The sequence below is a fragment of the Oncorhynchus masou genome, chromosome 21 (assembly GCF_036934945.1).
Source record: "Oncorhynchus masou masou isolate Uvic2021 chromosome 21, UVic_Omas_1.1, whole genome shotgun sequence".
Taxonomy (NCBI): Eukaryota; Metazoa; Chordata; class Actinopteri; order Salmoniformes; family Salmonidae; genus Oncorhynchus; species Oncorhynchus masou.
Genome location: NC_088232.1, coordinates 52,893,309 through 52,908,000, shown reverse-complemented (window position 1 = coordinate 52,908,000; position 14,692 = coordinate 52,893,309). Strand labels below are relative to the sequence as shown.

Here is a 14,692-nt window from a genome sequence, read left to right as displayed (position 1 = left end):
AAGGCCTTAATTCCGACTTGGTTTAGTAAAACAGAAAGTAATTAATCCCTACTTAGTTATGTAAAACATAATGGCATTAATTCTGACTTGGTTAAGTAAAACAGAAAGGCATTAATTCTGACTTAGTTAAGTAAAACAGAAAGGCATTAATTCCGACTTGGTTTAGTAAAACAGAAAGTAATTAATTCCGACTTAGTTAAGTAAAACAGAAAGGCATTAATTCTGACTTAGTTAAGTAAAACAGAAAGGCGTTAATTCCAACTTGGTTATTAAGTAAAACAGAAAGGCATTAATTCCAATTGGTTAACAATCAGACATTAATTCTAATTGGTTAACAATCAGACATTAATTCCAATTGGTTAACAATCAGACATTAATTCCAAATGTTTGGGGTTTGGGTTTAGAATAGTGCTAATTCAATTCAGGCATTCATTTTGATTGGTTAAGATCAGAAAAAAAACTCCACAGTTTAGTTTTGTAGCTGACTCTCATTTTATAGACCCGGGTTCAATCCAAGCTCCTGGCACCGATTTTTTTGTTGGTCTGGACAGTTTTTTTTGCTCTGGACAGTGTCTCCCGACGTCTTGCGAACCTACAAAAACGAACAAATTTTGCTTTGAATCTGCAGTGATCTACATTTGTGCGTCATCTTACTTCTGAGCAGCCACAGCAACCACGGTAGACAGGGTGGTTGACCTGCTCTCCTTCCCTCCGAATCCTCCTCCCATCCTCTTCACTCTGATCACCACTCTACTGGCCGGGACACCCAACGCCTTAGCAACCAGAGACTAGAGAGAGAGAGAGAGAGAGAGAGAGTGAGTGTTTGAATGTGTGTGTGTGGATGTGTTTAACCATACTTGTGGGGACCAGTAACCCCCACAAGAATTGTAAAACAGTTTTTGTTGTTGACCAACTGGGGACATTTTGTTGGTCACCACAAGTTCAAATGTCATTTCCATTGGGTTTTAGGGTTAAGGTTAGTATTAGTGTTAGGGTTAGATTTTGTTTGGATTTAGTTTTTGGGTTAGGTTTAGGAACTAGGGTTAGGGTTAGGAGCTAGGGTTAGATTTAGGAGCTAGGGTTAGGGTTAGGGTGGTTAGGGTGATGGGTTAAGGAAAATAGGATTTTGAATGGGACTGAATTGGGACTGAATTGTATGTCCCCACTAGGTTAGCTGCACAAGTGTGTGTGTGTGTGTGTGTGTGTGTGTGTGTGTGTGTGTGTGTGTGTGTACCTGGGTCTTGGTAGCAGACTGAGTAGAGACAAACAGCTCCATCTCTCCATCCTCTCCTTTAGGTACAGCTACAGTAACGTTGGTCTCCAGGTAGAAGTGTTCCTGGCCTCCCATATGCATCTCACCTGGTAATACAGACACATGATCTCACACACACACACACACACACACACACACGCTCACAGACCCACCCTCACAGACTCACCCTCACAGACCCACCCTCACAGACTCACCCTCACACACACTCACCCTCACACACTCACCCTCCAGGATGTGGTCAGCCTGTGTGAACCCTTGGTCCAGGTCTCCCCTCTGGATGGTTCTAACCGGCTGGAAGAAGGACTGGTGGGTAATGGCGTCCTGTATGGTGATGATTACAGGCTGTAGTTCCTGGTAGGTGATCCTCACGGCCTTGGCTGCTCTCTGAGCGTGAGCCTGAGTGTCTGCTACTACCGCTCCTATGACGTGGCCCACACACGTCACCTAGAGAATACACACACCCAGACACACCCAGACAATGCATACCAGGTGACTACCTCAAGAAGCTGGTTGAGAGAATGTCATCAGTGTGCAACGCTGTCATCAAGGCAAAGGGTGGCTACTTTGAAGAATTTCACACTTTTTTGGGGTAGCTACATGATTCCATATGTGTTATTTCATAGTTTTGATGTCTTCACTATTACTCTACAATGTAGAAAATAGTACAAATAAAGAAATACCGATGAACGAGTAGGTGTGTCCAAAATTTTGACTCCTACCGAATATATATATATATATATATATATATATATGCTTTGAATATAAGTGTCTACTAAAATTATATTTTTATTTCCACTTTTACAACAAACACCTATTGAAGGGCAGTTCTGCCACTTTTCATCCTCATATTCATTATCTCCAGAACAATACCAGGTGTCTATGTTTCTACGATCTGTGGTTAAAAAGATTAGAAGAGGTCCTGAAAAAGGCTTCTCTGTGACATCACAGGGTAGTTTCCTGCCAGAGGGAAGGTAGTTTCCTGCCAGAGGGAAGGTAGTTTCCTGCCAGAGGGAAGGTAGTTTCCTGCCAGAGGGAAGGTAGTTTCCTGCCAGAGGGAAGGTAGTTTCCTGCCAGAGGGAAGGTAGTTTCCTGCCAGAAGGGAAGGTAGTTTCCCGCCAGAGGGAAGGTAGTTTCCTGCCAGAGGGAAGGTAGTTTCCTGCCAGAGGGAAGGTAGTTTCCTGCCAGAGGGGAAGGTAGTTTCCAGCCAGAGGGAAGGTAGTTTCCTGCCAGAGGGAAGGTAGTTTCTCAGCCAGAGGGAAGGTAGTTTCCTGCCAGAGGGAAGGTAGTTTCCTGCCAGAGGGAAGGTAGTTTCCCGCCAGAGGGGAAGGTAGTTTCTCAGCCAGAGGGAAGGTAGTTTCTCAGCCAGAGGGAAGGTAGTTTCCAGCCAGAGGGAAGGTAGTTTCCTGCCAGAAGGGAAGGTAGTTTCCAGCCAGAGGGAAGGTAGTTTCCTGCCAGAGGGAAGGTAGTTTCCAGCCAGAGGGAAGTTAGTTTCCTGCCAGAGGGAAGGTAGTTTCCAGCCAGAGGGAAGGTAGGTTCCTGCAAGAAGGGAATGTATTTTGTTGCCGCCCATGTCATCGGGGAGAACATCTTCATTTTATAATTTTTTTTTTGTAAATGTGCCATTTCCCATACAGTATGCAGACACTGGTATTGTGCTGGAGATGATCAACAAGTCGTTGAAAAACAGTGGAGTTTATGCAGTAACACAGCACCCTCCAACATAGAGAACATACTGTACACACAGTACCCTCCAACATAGAGAACATACTGTACACACAGTACCCTCCAACATAGAGGAGAACATACTGTAAACACAGCACCCTCCAACATAGAGAACATACTGTACACACAGCACCCTCCAACATAGAGGAGAACATACTGTACACACAGTACCCTCCAACATAGAGGACATACTGTACACACAGCACCCTCCAACATAGAGAACATACTGTACACACAGCACCCTCCAACATAGAGAACATACTGTACACACAGCACCCTCCAACATAGAGGAGAACATACTGTACACACAGTACCCTCCAACATAGAGAACATACTGTACACACAGTACCCTCCAACATAGAGAACATACTGTACACACAGCACCCTCCAACATAGAGAACATACTGTACACACAGCACCCTCCAACATAGAGAACATACTGTACACACAGCACCCTCCAACATAGAGAACATACTGTACACACAGCACCCTCCAACATAGAGAACTATACTGTACACACACCCTGTAACATGAGAACATTTCCCATACAACATAGAGACATACTGTACACACAGCACCCTCCAACATAGAGAACATACTGTACACACAGTCCCTCCAACATGGAGAACATACTGTACACACAGCACCCTCCAACATAGAGAACATACTGTACACACAGCACCCTCCAACATAGAGAACATACTGTACACACAGCACCCTCCAACATAGAGAACATACTGTACACACAGCACCCTCCAACATAGAGAACACACTGTACACACAGCACCCTCCAACATAGAGAACACACTGTACACACAGCACCCTCCAACATAGTTAACATACTGTACACACAGTACCCTCCAACATAGAGAACATACTGTACACACAGTACCCTCCAACATAGAGAACATACTGTACACACAGTACCCTCCAACATAGAGAACATACTGTACACACAGTACCCTCCAGCATAGAGAACATACTGTACACACAGTACCCTCCAACATAGAGGAGAACATACTGTACACACAGTACCCTCCAACATAGAGGAGAACATACTGTACACACAGCACCCTCCAACATAGAGAACATACTGTACACACAGTACCCTCCAACATAGAGAACATACTGTACACACAGTACCCTCCAACATAGAGAACATACTGTACACACAGTACCCTCCAACATAGTTAACATACTGTACACACAGTACCCTCCAACATAGTTAACATACTGTACACACAGTACCCTCCAACATAGTTAACATACTGTACACACAGTACCCTCCAACATACATATCATAACACACACAATAACAGGGTAGCCTAGTGGTGTCGAGCGTTGGACTGAAAGGTTGCAAGTTCAAATCCCGAGCTGACAAGGTACAAATCTGTCGTTCTGCCCCTGAACAGGCAGTTAATCCACTGTTCCCCAATAGGCCGTCATTGAAAATAAGAATTTGTTCTTAACTGACCTGACTAGTTAAATAAAGGTTAAAAAATAACAAAGAATACACACAGTAACATATAACACATACATATTTACATAAAACACACATACAATAACATAAAACACACACATACTATGTAAATACAGTGTGTATGTGTGTCTGTCCTTTTTTTATGTAAATGTAACAGTATAACTTTAGACCGTCCCCTCGCCCCTACCCGGGCTCGAACCAGGGACCCTCTGCACACATCAACAACAGTCACCCCTCGAAGCATCGTTACCCATCGCTCCACAAAAAGCCACGGCCCTTGCAGAGCAAAGGGGAACCACTACTTCGAGGTCTCAGAGCAAGTGACGTCACCGATTGAAACGCTATTTAGCGCGTACCACCACTGACGAAGCTCGCCGTTTCACATCCGTTACATAAATATAACACAAACAATAACATAACACACACATATTTACATAACACACACATACAATAACATAAAACACACAAATGTAAATATGTGTGTTTTATGTATGTGTGTGTGTGTGTGAATATGTGTGTGTATGTAAATAGTGTGTTTTATGTTATTTTGTGTGTGTGTTATGTAAATACAGTATTTGTGATATGTAAATATGTGTTTGTTTTATGTAATCGTATGTGTGTGTTATGTAAATATGTGTGTGTGTTTGTGTGTTATGTAAATATGTGTGTGTTATGTATGTGTGTGTGTATGTAAATATGTGTGTGTTTTATGTTATTGTGTGTGTGTGTGTGTGTGTGAGTGTGCTATTTAAGTGATAAATGTGTGTCTGTCCGTTTTTTATGTAAATATAACACAAACAATAACATAAAACACACACATTATTTACATAACACACACACACACACACTAATGCCAGCACTCATCACTCACATGATGTGTCCAACGCACATCACCTAGGGAACACGCACACACACACACACACACACACACACACACACACACACACACACACACACACACACACACACACACACACACACACACACACAAACATAAAATGTAACCATGACTATGACTTTGCCTGTCACATGGTAACAGTAGAGTGTTCTGGGATGGTAAGAGACATCAGGAGTCTAGCAGAGTGTAACAGTAGAGTATTCTGGGATGGTAAGAGATATCAGGAGTCAAGCGAAGCGTGATAGTGGAGTATTCTGGGATGGTAAGAGATATCAGGAGTCTCGCAGAGCGTGACAGTAGAGTAGTTGTGTGTTCCAGAGTCACACGAGACCTTCTTTAGGTAGGTCACATGTGGCTGTGGAGAGAATGGATTATCGTTGCACAGCGTCTGTGTTGCGTTTCCCAGAATAAAGCCTCTGGTCTTCCATTTAACACTCCCTCCCTCTCCCTCCTCCCTCCGTTTAACACTCCCTCCCTCTCCCTCCTCCCTTCGTTCATGCGCCAACTGTCCCTAACGTACGCTGTCCAAGTTCTCGCGTGTCTTCGCCTCGGGCTGTTGCGGTGGCCTTATTACCCCGTCACACCAACTGCAGTCAAATTCCACGTGACCATTGAGTCACGGTAATCTCCCCTTGTGCACTCTGTACATGCGTTGGTAGTAGGTCGCTAATGGCCTCGTACTCAGTGCTCTGTTATCCCTCTAACCCCTCTGACATCAATGCAAATTCAATAGTAAATCGCTGTTTCTTGCCTTTACTGCACATGAGTCGAGCATCATTCACAAGTGATAATATATCGTTCAAGTGGATTATTATATAATAATATTGTCAACCATCAGACGATTCTTAATTTAATCTCGTCTTTACATATAATGAAAAATATATGTTTTACATTTGTTTTGATTTAGAATGAACCTTTCCTCAAACAATGGTGAAGTGAAATACATGTCCTTATAAAGCCCAGATATTTCTAGAAGCAGTCCTGTGTAAAAGCAGAGTTTTGATAGTTGCCTCTAAAAAGAGGAGGATACCAGCTGCTACCATATTTATATCTCAGCTGCTCATCTATAAACCCAGAGTAGCTTCCCCAGCGTGATTTAAACTTTGGGAAAGCAGCCTCCCTTCGCTATTCTGGTGCATATGGATGACACATATTTTGGTTAATTTTTGTTCCTACCCATTTGATAATGGGAAATTCTAAAGACAAGATGAAATTGAGTATTGTCTGATGGTGTCGCACCCTGACCGTAGAGAGCCCTTGGTTCTCTATGGTGTAGTAGGTCAGGGCGTGACTAGGGGGTGTTCTAGTATGTCTATTTCTATGTTGGTACTAATATGGTTCTCAATTAGAGGCAGCTGTTTATAGTTGCCTCTGATTGGGGATCATATTTAGGTAGCCATTTCCCCTCCTATGTTTTGTGGGATATTGTTTGTGTTTAGTTGCCTGTGTGCATGTCACGACTTCACGTTTCGCTGTTTCATTATTGTTTTGTTTGTTTCAAGGAGATTAAAAAATATGTGGAACTAAACTCACGCTGGTCTGCTCATTACGACGATCGTGACAGAATATCCCACCACACAAGGACCAAGCAGCGTGCCATTGAGGAGAAGGTGTTTTGGACATGGGAGGAAATCATGGGAGGACATGAGACCCTTCCTTGGCGGGAGCATAGAAGGACAGCGACAACAGCAGGGACGACGGCCACAGAAACCTCAAGATTTTTTTGGGGTGGGGGCACGAGGGGTGTCCGGTCGAGCCGAGGAGAGTGCCAAAGCCCGCCTGGCAGTTGATGGAACAATGTGAGGAAGGATATTGGACAGAGGGGTTAACAAGGTGTAGGCTGCAGTGCAGGCTGGCTGAAGAGTGGGTCATCAGTCCTGTGGTCGGCTCCACGCACCAGATCTCCAGTGCGCCTCCCCAGCCCGGTATGTCCTGTGCCGGTTCCTTGCACTCGCCATGAGGAGCGTGCCGTCAGTCCACTGCCAAAGAGACCCCAAGATTCTTTTGGGGGGGCGGCACATGGAGCTGGCGGCTCAGCTGCAGGAAGAGCCAGAGAACGTCAGGGAGGCAATGGAGAAGTTGGGAGGTGAGAGATGAGAGAAATGTTATGGAGGTGTGTTCTGCACGGCATTCTAACTGAAGAGTCTGTCGGCAGTCTGGTGAATCCTGTGCAAGCTCAACACACTCGCCCTGAAGTGTGTCTCAACAGGCCGGTGCCACCTGTACTGGCTCCATGCACTAGGCCTACAGTGGGTTTTCACAGTCCAGAGCTTCCGGCGACGGTTCAGTCCAAAGTTCCCTGCGACGGTCCACAGTCCGGAACCTCCAGCGACGGTCCACAGTCCGGAACCTCCAGCAACGGTCCACAGTCCGGAACCTACACTATAATCTCTTCCTGCAGCCCATATATGCTTTGATTTCTAAGATATTTTAAGGTTGGCATCATTCACAACTGAAGTTGCCAAATAATTTTAAATCTAGCATATAGACCTGTTTCAAGTCAACCCTTTTATGCTCCACATAGCCATAGGACATGGAGGAGGACCAGGAGGAGGCCTGGAGGAGGCCAGGAGGAGAACAGGAGGAGGCCAGGAGGAGGCCAGGAGGAGGCCAGGATTAGGCCAGGATTAGGACCAGGAGGAGGCCAGGAAGAGAACAGGAGGAGGCCAGGAGGAGGACCAGGAGGAGGACCAGGAAGAGAACAGGAGGAGGCCAGGAGGAGGCTAGGAGGAGGCCAGGAGGAGGCCAGGAGGAGAACAGGAGGAGGCCAGGAGGAGGACCAGGAGGAGGCCAGGAGGAGGCCAGGAGGAGGACCAGGAGGAGGCCAGGAGGAGAACAGGAGGAGGCCAGGAGGAGAACAGGAGGAGGCCAGGAGGAGGACCAGGAGGAGGCCAGGAGGAGGACCAGGAGGAGGACCAGGAGGAGGACCAGGAGGAGGACCAGTAGGAGGCCAGGAGGAGGCCAGGAGGAGGACCAGGAGGAGGCCCAGGAGGAGGCCAGGAAGAGGCCAGGAGGAGGACCAGGAGGAGGACCAGGAGGAGGCCAGGAGGAGGCCAGGAGGAGGACCAGGAGGAGGACCAGGAAGAGAACAGGAGGAGGCCAGGAGGAGGCTAGGAGGAGGCCAGGAGGAGAACAGGAGGAGGCCAGGAGGAGGACCAGGAGGCCAGGAGGAGGCCAGGAGGAGGCCAGGAGGAGGACCAGGAGGAGGACAGGAGGAGGACCAGGGAGGCCAGGAAGAGAACAGGAGGAGGCCAGGAGGAGGCTAGGAGGATGCCAGGAGGAGGCCAGGAGGAGGCCAGGAGGAGAACAGGAGGAGGCCAGGAGGAGGACCAGGAGGAGGCCAGGAGGAGGACCAGGAGGAGGACCAGGAGGAGGACCAGGAGGAGGCCAGGAGGAGGCCAGGAGGAGGACCAGGAGGAGAACAGGAGGAGGCCAGGAAGAGAACAGGAGGAGGCCAGGAGGAGAACAGGAGGAGGACCAGGAGGAGGCCAGGAAGAGGCCAGGAGGAGGACCAGGAGGAGGACCAGGAGGAGGACCAGGAGGAGGCCAGGAGGAGGCCAGGAGGAGGACCAGGAAGAGAACAGGAGGAGGCCAGGAGGAGGCTAGGAGGAGGACCAGGAGGAGGACCAGGAGGAGGACCAGGAGGAGGCCAGGATTAGGATCAGGAGGAGGCCAGGAAGAGAACAGGAGATGCTAAATGTGTTTGTATTAATTAACGGTCAATTATCGTGAGACCATGCATGACAGTTACCGGATTATCACCACAGCCCTATCCTCGCTACACACACACACACACACACACACACACACACACACACACACACACACACACACACACACACACACACACACACACACACACACACACACACACACACACACACACACACACACACACACAGACTGACCGTGTCATCAGCGAGGACAGTCTCGTCGTAGACGATAGGTCCTGTCATGTTGCTGCCAGGGATGTCCTTGGCGAACACACACGTCACCACACCTGGCATGCTCTCTGCCTCCTCTGTATCTATAGACCTAATCACACACAGTGAGATTAGTGCCGGAGAGAGTTTATAATGATTACATATGACACTTCATTGAATTAAAGGGATTTGTTTGACTTACAATAAGTATGTGTGTGTCTGTCTGTCTGTCTGTCTGTCTGTCTGTCTGTCTGTCTGTCTGTCTGTCTGTCTGTCTGTCTGTCTGTCTGTCTGTCTGTCTGTCTGTCTGTCTGTCTGTGTGTGTGTGTGTGTGTGTGTGTGTGTGTGTGTGTGTGTGTGTGTGTGTGTGTGTGTGTGTGTGTGTGTGTGTGTGTGTGTCTGTGTGTGTGTGTGTGTGTGTCTCTGTGTGTTTGTGTGTGTGTGTGTGTGTGTGTGTGTGCACTAACTGTATGGTTGCGTGGGCCTTGGTGCTGGTTATAAGACAGAGGTACAGTTCGTTCTCGTAGAGAGGGATGTCGTCACAGTAAACCGCCTCGCCCGTCGCCTGCTTCATGGCTGAGAGGTGCATCATGGGACGGCCCACCACGTCCTCCTCCTTCTGACCGTCTGGAACCGCCTGGAACGTGCAAGAAGACACACACATACACACACAGAGTGCATTTGAAAAGTATTCAGACCACTTGTCTTTTTCCACATGTTGTTTTTACATTACAGCCCTATTCTAAGATGGATTAAATTGTTTTTTTCCCCCTCATCAATCTACACACAACACCCTATAATGAAAACAAAACTGAAATATCACATTTATCTAAGCAGTCAGACTCTTTGCTAAGTGCCTTGGCGATTATAGCATTGAGTCTTCTTGGGTATGATGCTACAAGCTTGGCACACCAGTATTTGGGGAGTTTCTCCCATTCTTCTCTGCAGATCCTCTCATGCTCTGTCAGGTTGGATGGGGGGTGTCGATGCACAGCTATTTTCAGCTCTCTCTAGAGATGTTCGATTGGGTTCAAGTCCTCGCTCTGGCTGAGCCACTCAAGGACATTCAGAGACTTGTCCCCGAAGCCACTCCTGTGTTGTCTTGGCTGTGTACTTAGGGTCATTGTCCTGTTGGAAGGTGAACCTTTGCTCCAGTCTGAGGTCCTGAGTGCACTGGAGCACGTTTTCATCAAGGATCTCTCTGAACTGTGCTCCTTTCATCTTTCCCTCGATCCTGACTAGTCTCCCACTCCCTGCCGCAGAGAAACATCCCCATAGCATGATGCTACCACCAGTGTGCTTCACCGTAGGGATGGTGCCAGGTTTCCTCCAGACGTGACGCTTGGCATTCAAGCCAAAATCTTTTTTTCATCAGACTAGATAATCTTGTTTCTCAGGAGTGGCTTACGTCTGGTCACCATGAAAGCCTGATTGGTGGAGAGCTGCAGAGATGGTCCTTCTGGAAGGTTCTCCCATCTCCACAGAGGAACTCTAGAACTCTGTCAGAGTGACCTCCCTTACCAAGGTCCTTCTCTCCCGATTGCTCAGTTTGGCTAGGCGGCCAGCTCTAAGAAGATTCTTGGTGGTTCCAAACTTCTTCAATACTGCATAAATGTTTTGGTCCCCTTCCCCAGATCTGTGCCTCGACACTATCCTGTCGTATCAGTGCTCTAAGAATGGCTTGGTTTTTGCTCTGACATGCACTGTCGACTGTGGGACCTTATATAGACAGGTGTGTGCTTTTCCAAATCATGTCAAATCAATTGAATTTCCCACAAGTGGACTCCCATCAAGTTGTAGAAACATCTCAAGGATGATCAATGGAAACAGGATGCACCTGAGCTCAATTTCGAGTCTCATATCAAAGGGTCTGAAAAATTCTGTATTTCTGTTTTTATTTTATTTTTATAAATTTGCTAACATTTCTAAAAACCTGTTTTCACTTAGTCATTATGGGGTATTGTGATGTCATTATGGGGTATTGCGATGTCATTATGGGGTATTGTGATGTCATTATGGAGTATTTGGATGTCATTATGGGGTATTGTGATGTCATTATGGGGTATTATGATGTCATTATGGGGTGTTGTTATGTCATTATTATTATTATTGAATTCATTTTAGAATAAGGCTGTAACGTAACACAAATGGAGAAAAAGTGAATGGGTCTGAATACTTTGCGACCGCGCTGTAGGACACAGATGTTTAGGTTTCCATTCTGGTGCATTGCCCCAAATTCTCTACATTGCCAGAAATCCTGGTTGGAGGAAAGTGACCAGGATTTGCAACCCAATGCCTTCGTTCCCTCAAAGTCCCTCAGTTTAAAGCCTTACCTGGAAAATCTGGACACTGGAGGGAGATGTCTGGTGGTAGATCTCTGTAGCACTGATGTAGTCAGCTCTGACACCCTCTATATATGCACCCTGCAGAGAGAGAGAGATAGTCAGCTCTGACACCCTCTATATATGCACCCTGCAGAGAGAGAGAGATAGTCAGCTCTGACACCCTGCAGAGAGAGAGAGATAGTCAGCTCTGACACCCTCTATATATGCACCCTGCAGAGAGAGAGATAGTCAGCTCTGACACCCTCTATATATGCACCCTGCAGAGAGAGAGATAGTCAGCTCTGACACCCTCTATATATGCACCCTGCAGAGAGAGAGATAGTCAGCTCTGACACCCTCTATATATGCACCCTGCAGAGAGAGAGATAGTCAGCTCTGACACCCTCTATATATGCACCCTGCAGAGAGAGAGAGATAGTCAGCTCTGACACTCTCTATATATGCACCCTGCAGAGAGAGAGATAGTCAGCTCTGACACCCTCTATATATGCACCCTGCAGAGAGAGAGAGATAGTCAGCTCTGACACCCTCTATATATGCACCCTGCAGAGAGAGAGAGATAGTCAGCTCTGACACCCTCTATATATGCACCCTGCAGACCCTGCAGAGAGAGAGATAGTCAGCTCTGACACCCTCTATATATGCACCCTGCAGAGAGAGAGAGAGATAGTCAGCTCTGACACCCTCTATATATGCACCCTGCAGAGAGAGAGAGATAGTCAGCTCTGACACCCTCTATATATGCACCCTGCAGAGAGAGAGAGAGAGATAGTCAGCTCTGACACCCTCTATATATGCACCCTGCAGAGAGAGAGAGATAGTCAGCTCTGACACCCTCTATATATGCACCCTGCAGAGAGAGATAGTCAGCTCTGACACTCTCTATATATGCACCCTGCAGAGAGAGAGATAGTCAGCTCTGACACCCTCTATATATCCACCCTGCAGAGAGAGAGAGATAGTCAGCTCTGACACCCTCTATATATGCACCCTGCAGAGAGAGAGAGAGAGAGATAGTCAGCTCTGACACCCTCTATATAGAGAGATATAGCCAGATGCACCCTCTATACAGTGGCAAGAAAACGTATGTGAACCCTTTGGAGTTACCTGGATTCCTGCATAAATTGGTCATAAAATGTGATCTGATCTTCATCTAGGTCACAACAATAGACACACAGCGTCTGCTTATTAAACTAATAACACACAAACAATTATACGTTTTCATGTCTTCATTGAACACACTGTGTAAACATTCACAGTGCAGTGTGGAAAAAGTATTTGAACCCTTTGTTAAATAACTGGTTGACCCTACTTTGGCAGCAATAACCACAACCACTCAGTTGAGGTCAGCACTGACTGGGCCACTCCAGAAGGTGTATTTTCTTCTCTTGGGGTCATGTCATAGCATCTCAATCAGGTTGAGGTCAGGACTCTGACTGGGCCACTCCAGAAGGTGTATTTTCGTCTCTTGAGGTCATGTCATAGCATCTCAATCAGGTTGAGGTCAGGACTCTGACTGGGCCACTCCAGAAGGTGTATTTTCTTCTCTTGGGGTCATGCCACAGCATCTCAATCAGGTTGAGGTCAGGACTCTGACTGGGCCACTCCAGAAGGTGTATTTTCTTCTCTTGGGGTCATGCCACAGCATCTCAATCAGGTTGAGGTCAGGACTCTGACTGGGCCACTCTGGAAGGTGTATTTTCGTCTCTTGAGGTCATGCCACAGCATCTCAATCAGGTTGAGGTCATGACTCTGACTGGGCCACTCCGGAAGGTGCATTTTCTTCAGTTGAAGCCATTCTGTTGTTGATTTACCTCTGGGTTTTGGATCCTTGTTCTGTTGCATCACCTAACTTATGTTGTGCTTCAATTGGCGGGCAGATAGCCTTACATTCTCCTGAAAAATGTCTTGATAAACTTTGGAATTCATTTTTCCATTGATGATAGAAAGCTGTCCAGGCCCTGAGGCAGCAAAGCAGCCCCAAACCATGATGCTCCACCACTATACTTTACAGTTGGGATGAGGTTTTGATGTTGGTGTGCTGTGCCTTTTTTTCTCCACACAGTGTTGTGTTTTCCTTCCAAACAACTCAACTTTAGTTTCATCTGTCCACAGATTATTTTGCCAGTAGCGCTGCCAGGAGCTCTTTGCGAACTTCAGAAGTGCAGCAAGGTTTTTTTGGACAGCAGTGGCATCTTCTGTGGTGTCCTCCTATGAACATAATTATTCTTTACTGTTTTATGTATCGTAGACACGCCAACAGAGATGTTAGCATGTTCCAGAGATTTCTGTAAGTCTTCAGCTGACACTCTAGGATTCTTCTTAACCTCATTGAACATTCTGCGCTGTGCTCTTGCAGCCATCTTGCAGGACTGCCACTCCTAGGGAGAGTAGCAACAGTGCTGAACTTTCTCCATTTATAGACCATTTGTCTTACCGTGGATTGATGAACATCAAGACTTTTAGAGATACTTTTGTAACCCTTTCCAGCGTTATGCAAGTCAACAATTCTTAACCTTGGGTCTTCTGAGATCTGTTTTGTTCGAGGCACGTTTCACATCTGGCAATGCCTCTTGTGAATAGGAAACTCATATTTTGTGAGTGTTTTTGATAGGGCAAGGCAGCTCTAACCAACATCTCCAATCTCGTCTCAATGATTGTACTCCAGGTTAGCTCCTGACTCCTGGCTTCAATTAGCTCCTGACTCCTGACTTTAATTAGCTTTTGGAGAATTCATTAGCCTAGGGGTTCACATACTTTTTTCCAACCTACAATGTGAATGTTTAAATTATGTATTCAATATAGTCAAGAAAAATACATACATTTGTGTGTTATTAGTTTAAGCACACCAATTTATGCAGAAAGGGTTCAAATACGTTTTCTTGCCACTGTAGGGGCGGGGATCTGTTCAGCATCACCTAGATCTGTTCTCAACCAAGGAGGGCCTACAGCATCACCTAGATCTGTTCCCAACCAAGGAGGGCCTACAGCATCACCTAGATCTGTTCCCAACCAAGGAGGGCTTACAGCATCACCTAGATCTGTTCCCAA

The 14,692-nt window shown here is 46.5% G+C and overlaps 1 protein-coding gene across 4 annotated transcripts in view; it reads right to left on the bottom strand.

Annotated features, from left to right (window-relative positions):
* xdh (xanthine dehydrogenase) overlaps positions 1–14,692 on the bottom strand; it is an 81,018-nt gene that overhangs the window by 19,929 nt on the left and 46,397 nt on the right. For all 4 annotated transcript variants that reach the window (XM_064928768.1, XM_064928767.1, XM_064928766.1 and 1 more), the window contains 6 exons: positions 11,630–11,719; positions 9,764–9,933; positions 9,282–9,408; positions 1,498–1,717; positions 1,235–1,359; positions 655–788 (listed from right to left, as the gene is read on the bottom strand). In XM_064928768.1, the coding sequence (XP_064784840.1) occupies positions 655–788; positions 1,235–1,359; positions 1,498–1,717; positions 9,282–9,408; positions 9,764–9,933; positions 11,630–11,719 (866 nt within the window). The remainder of the gene's footprint in view (positions 1–654; positions 789–1,234; positions 1,360–1,497; positions 1,718–9,281; positions 9,409–9,763; positions 9,934–11,629; positions 11,720–14,692) is intronic.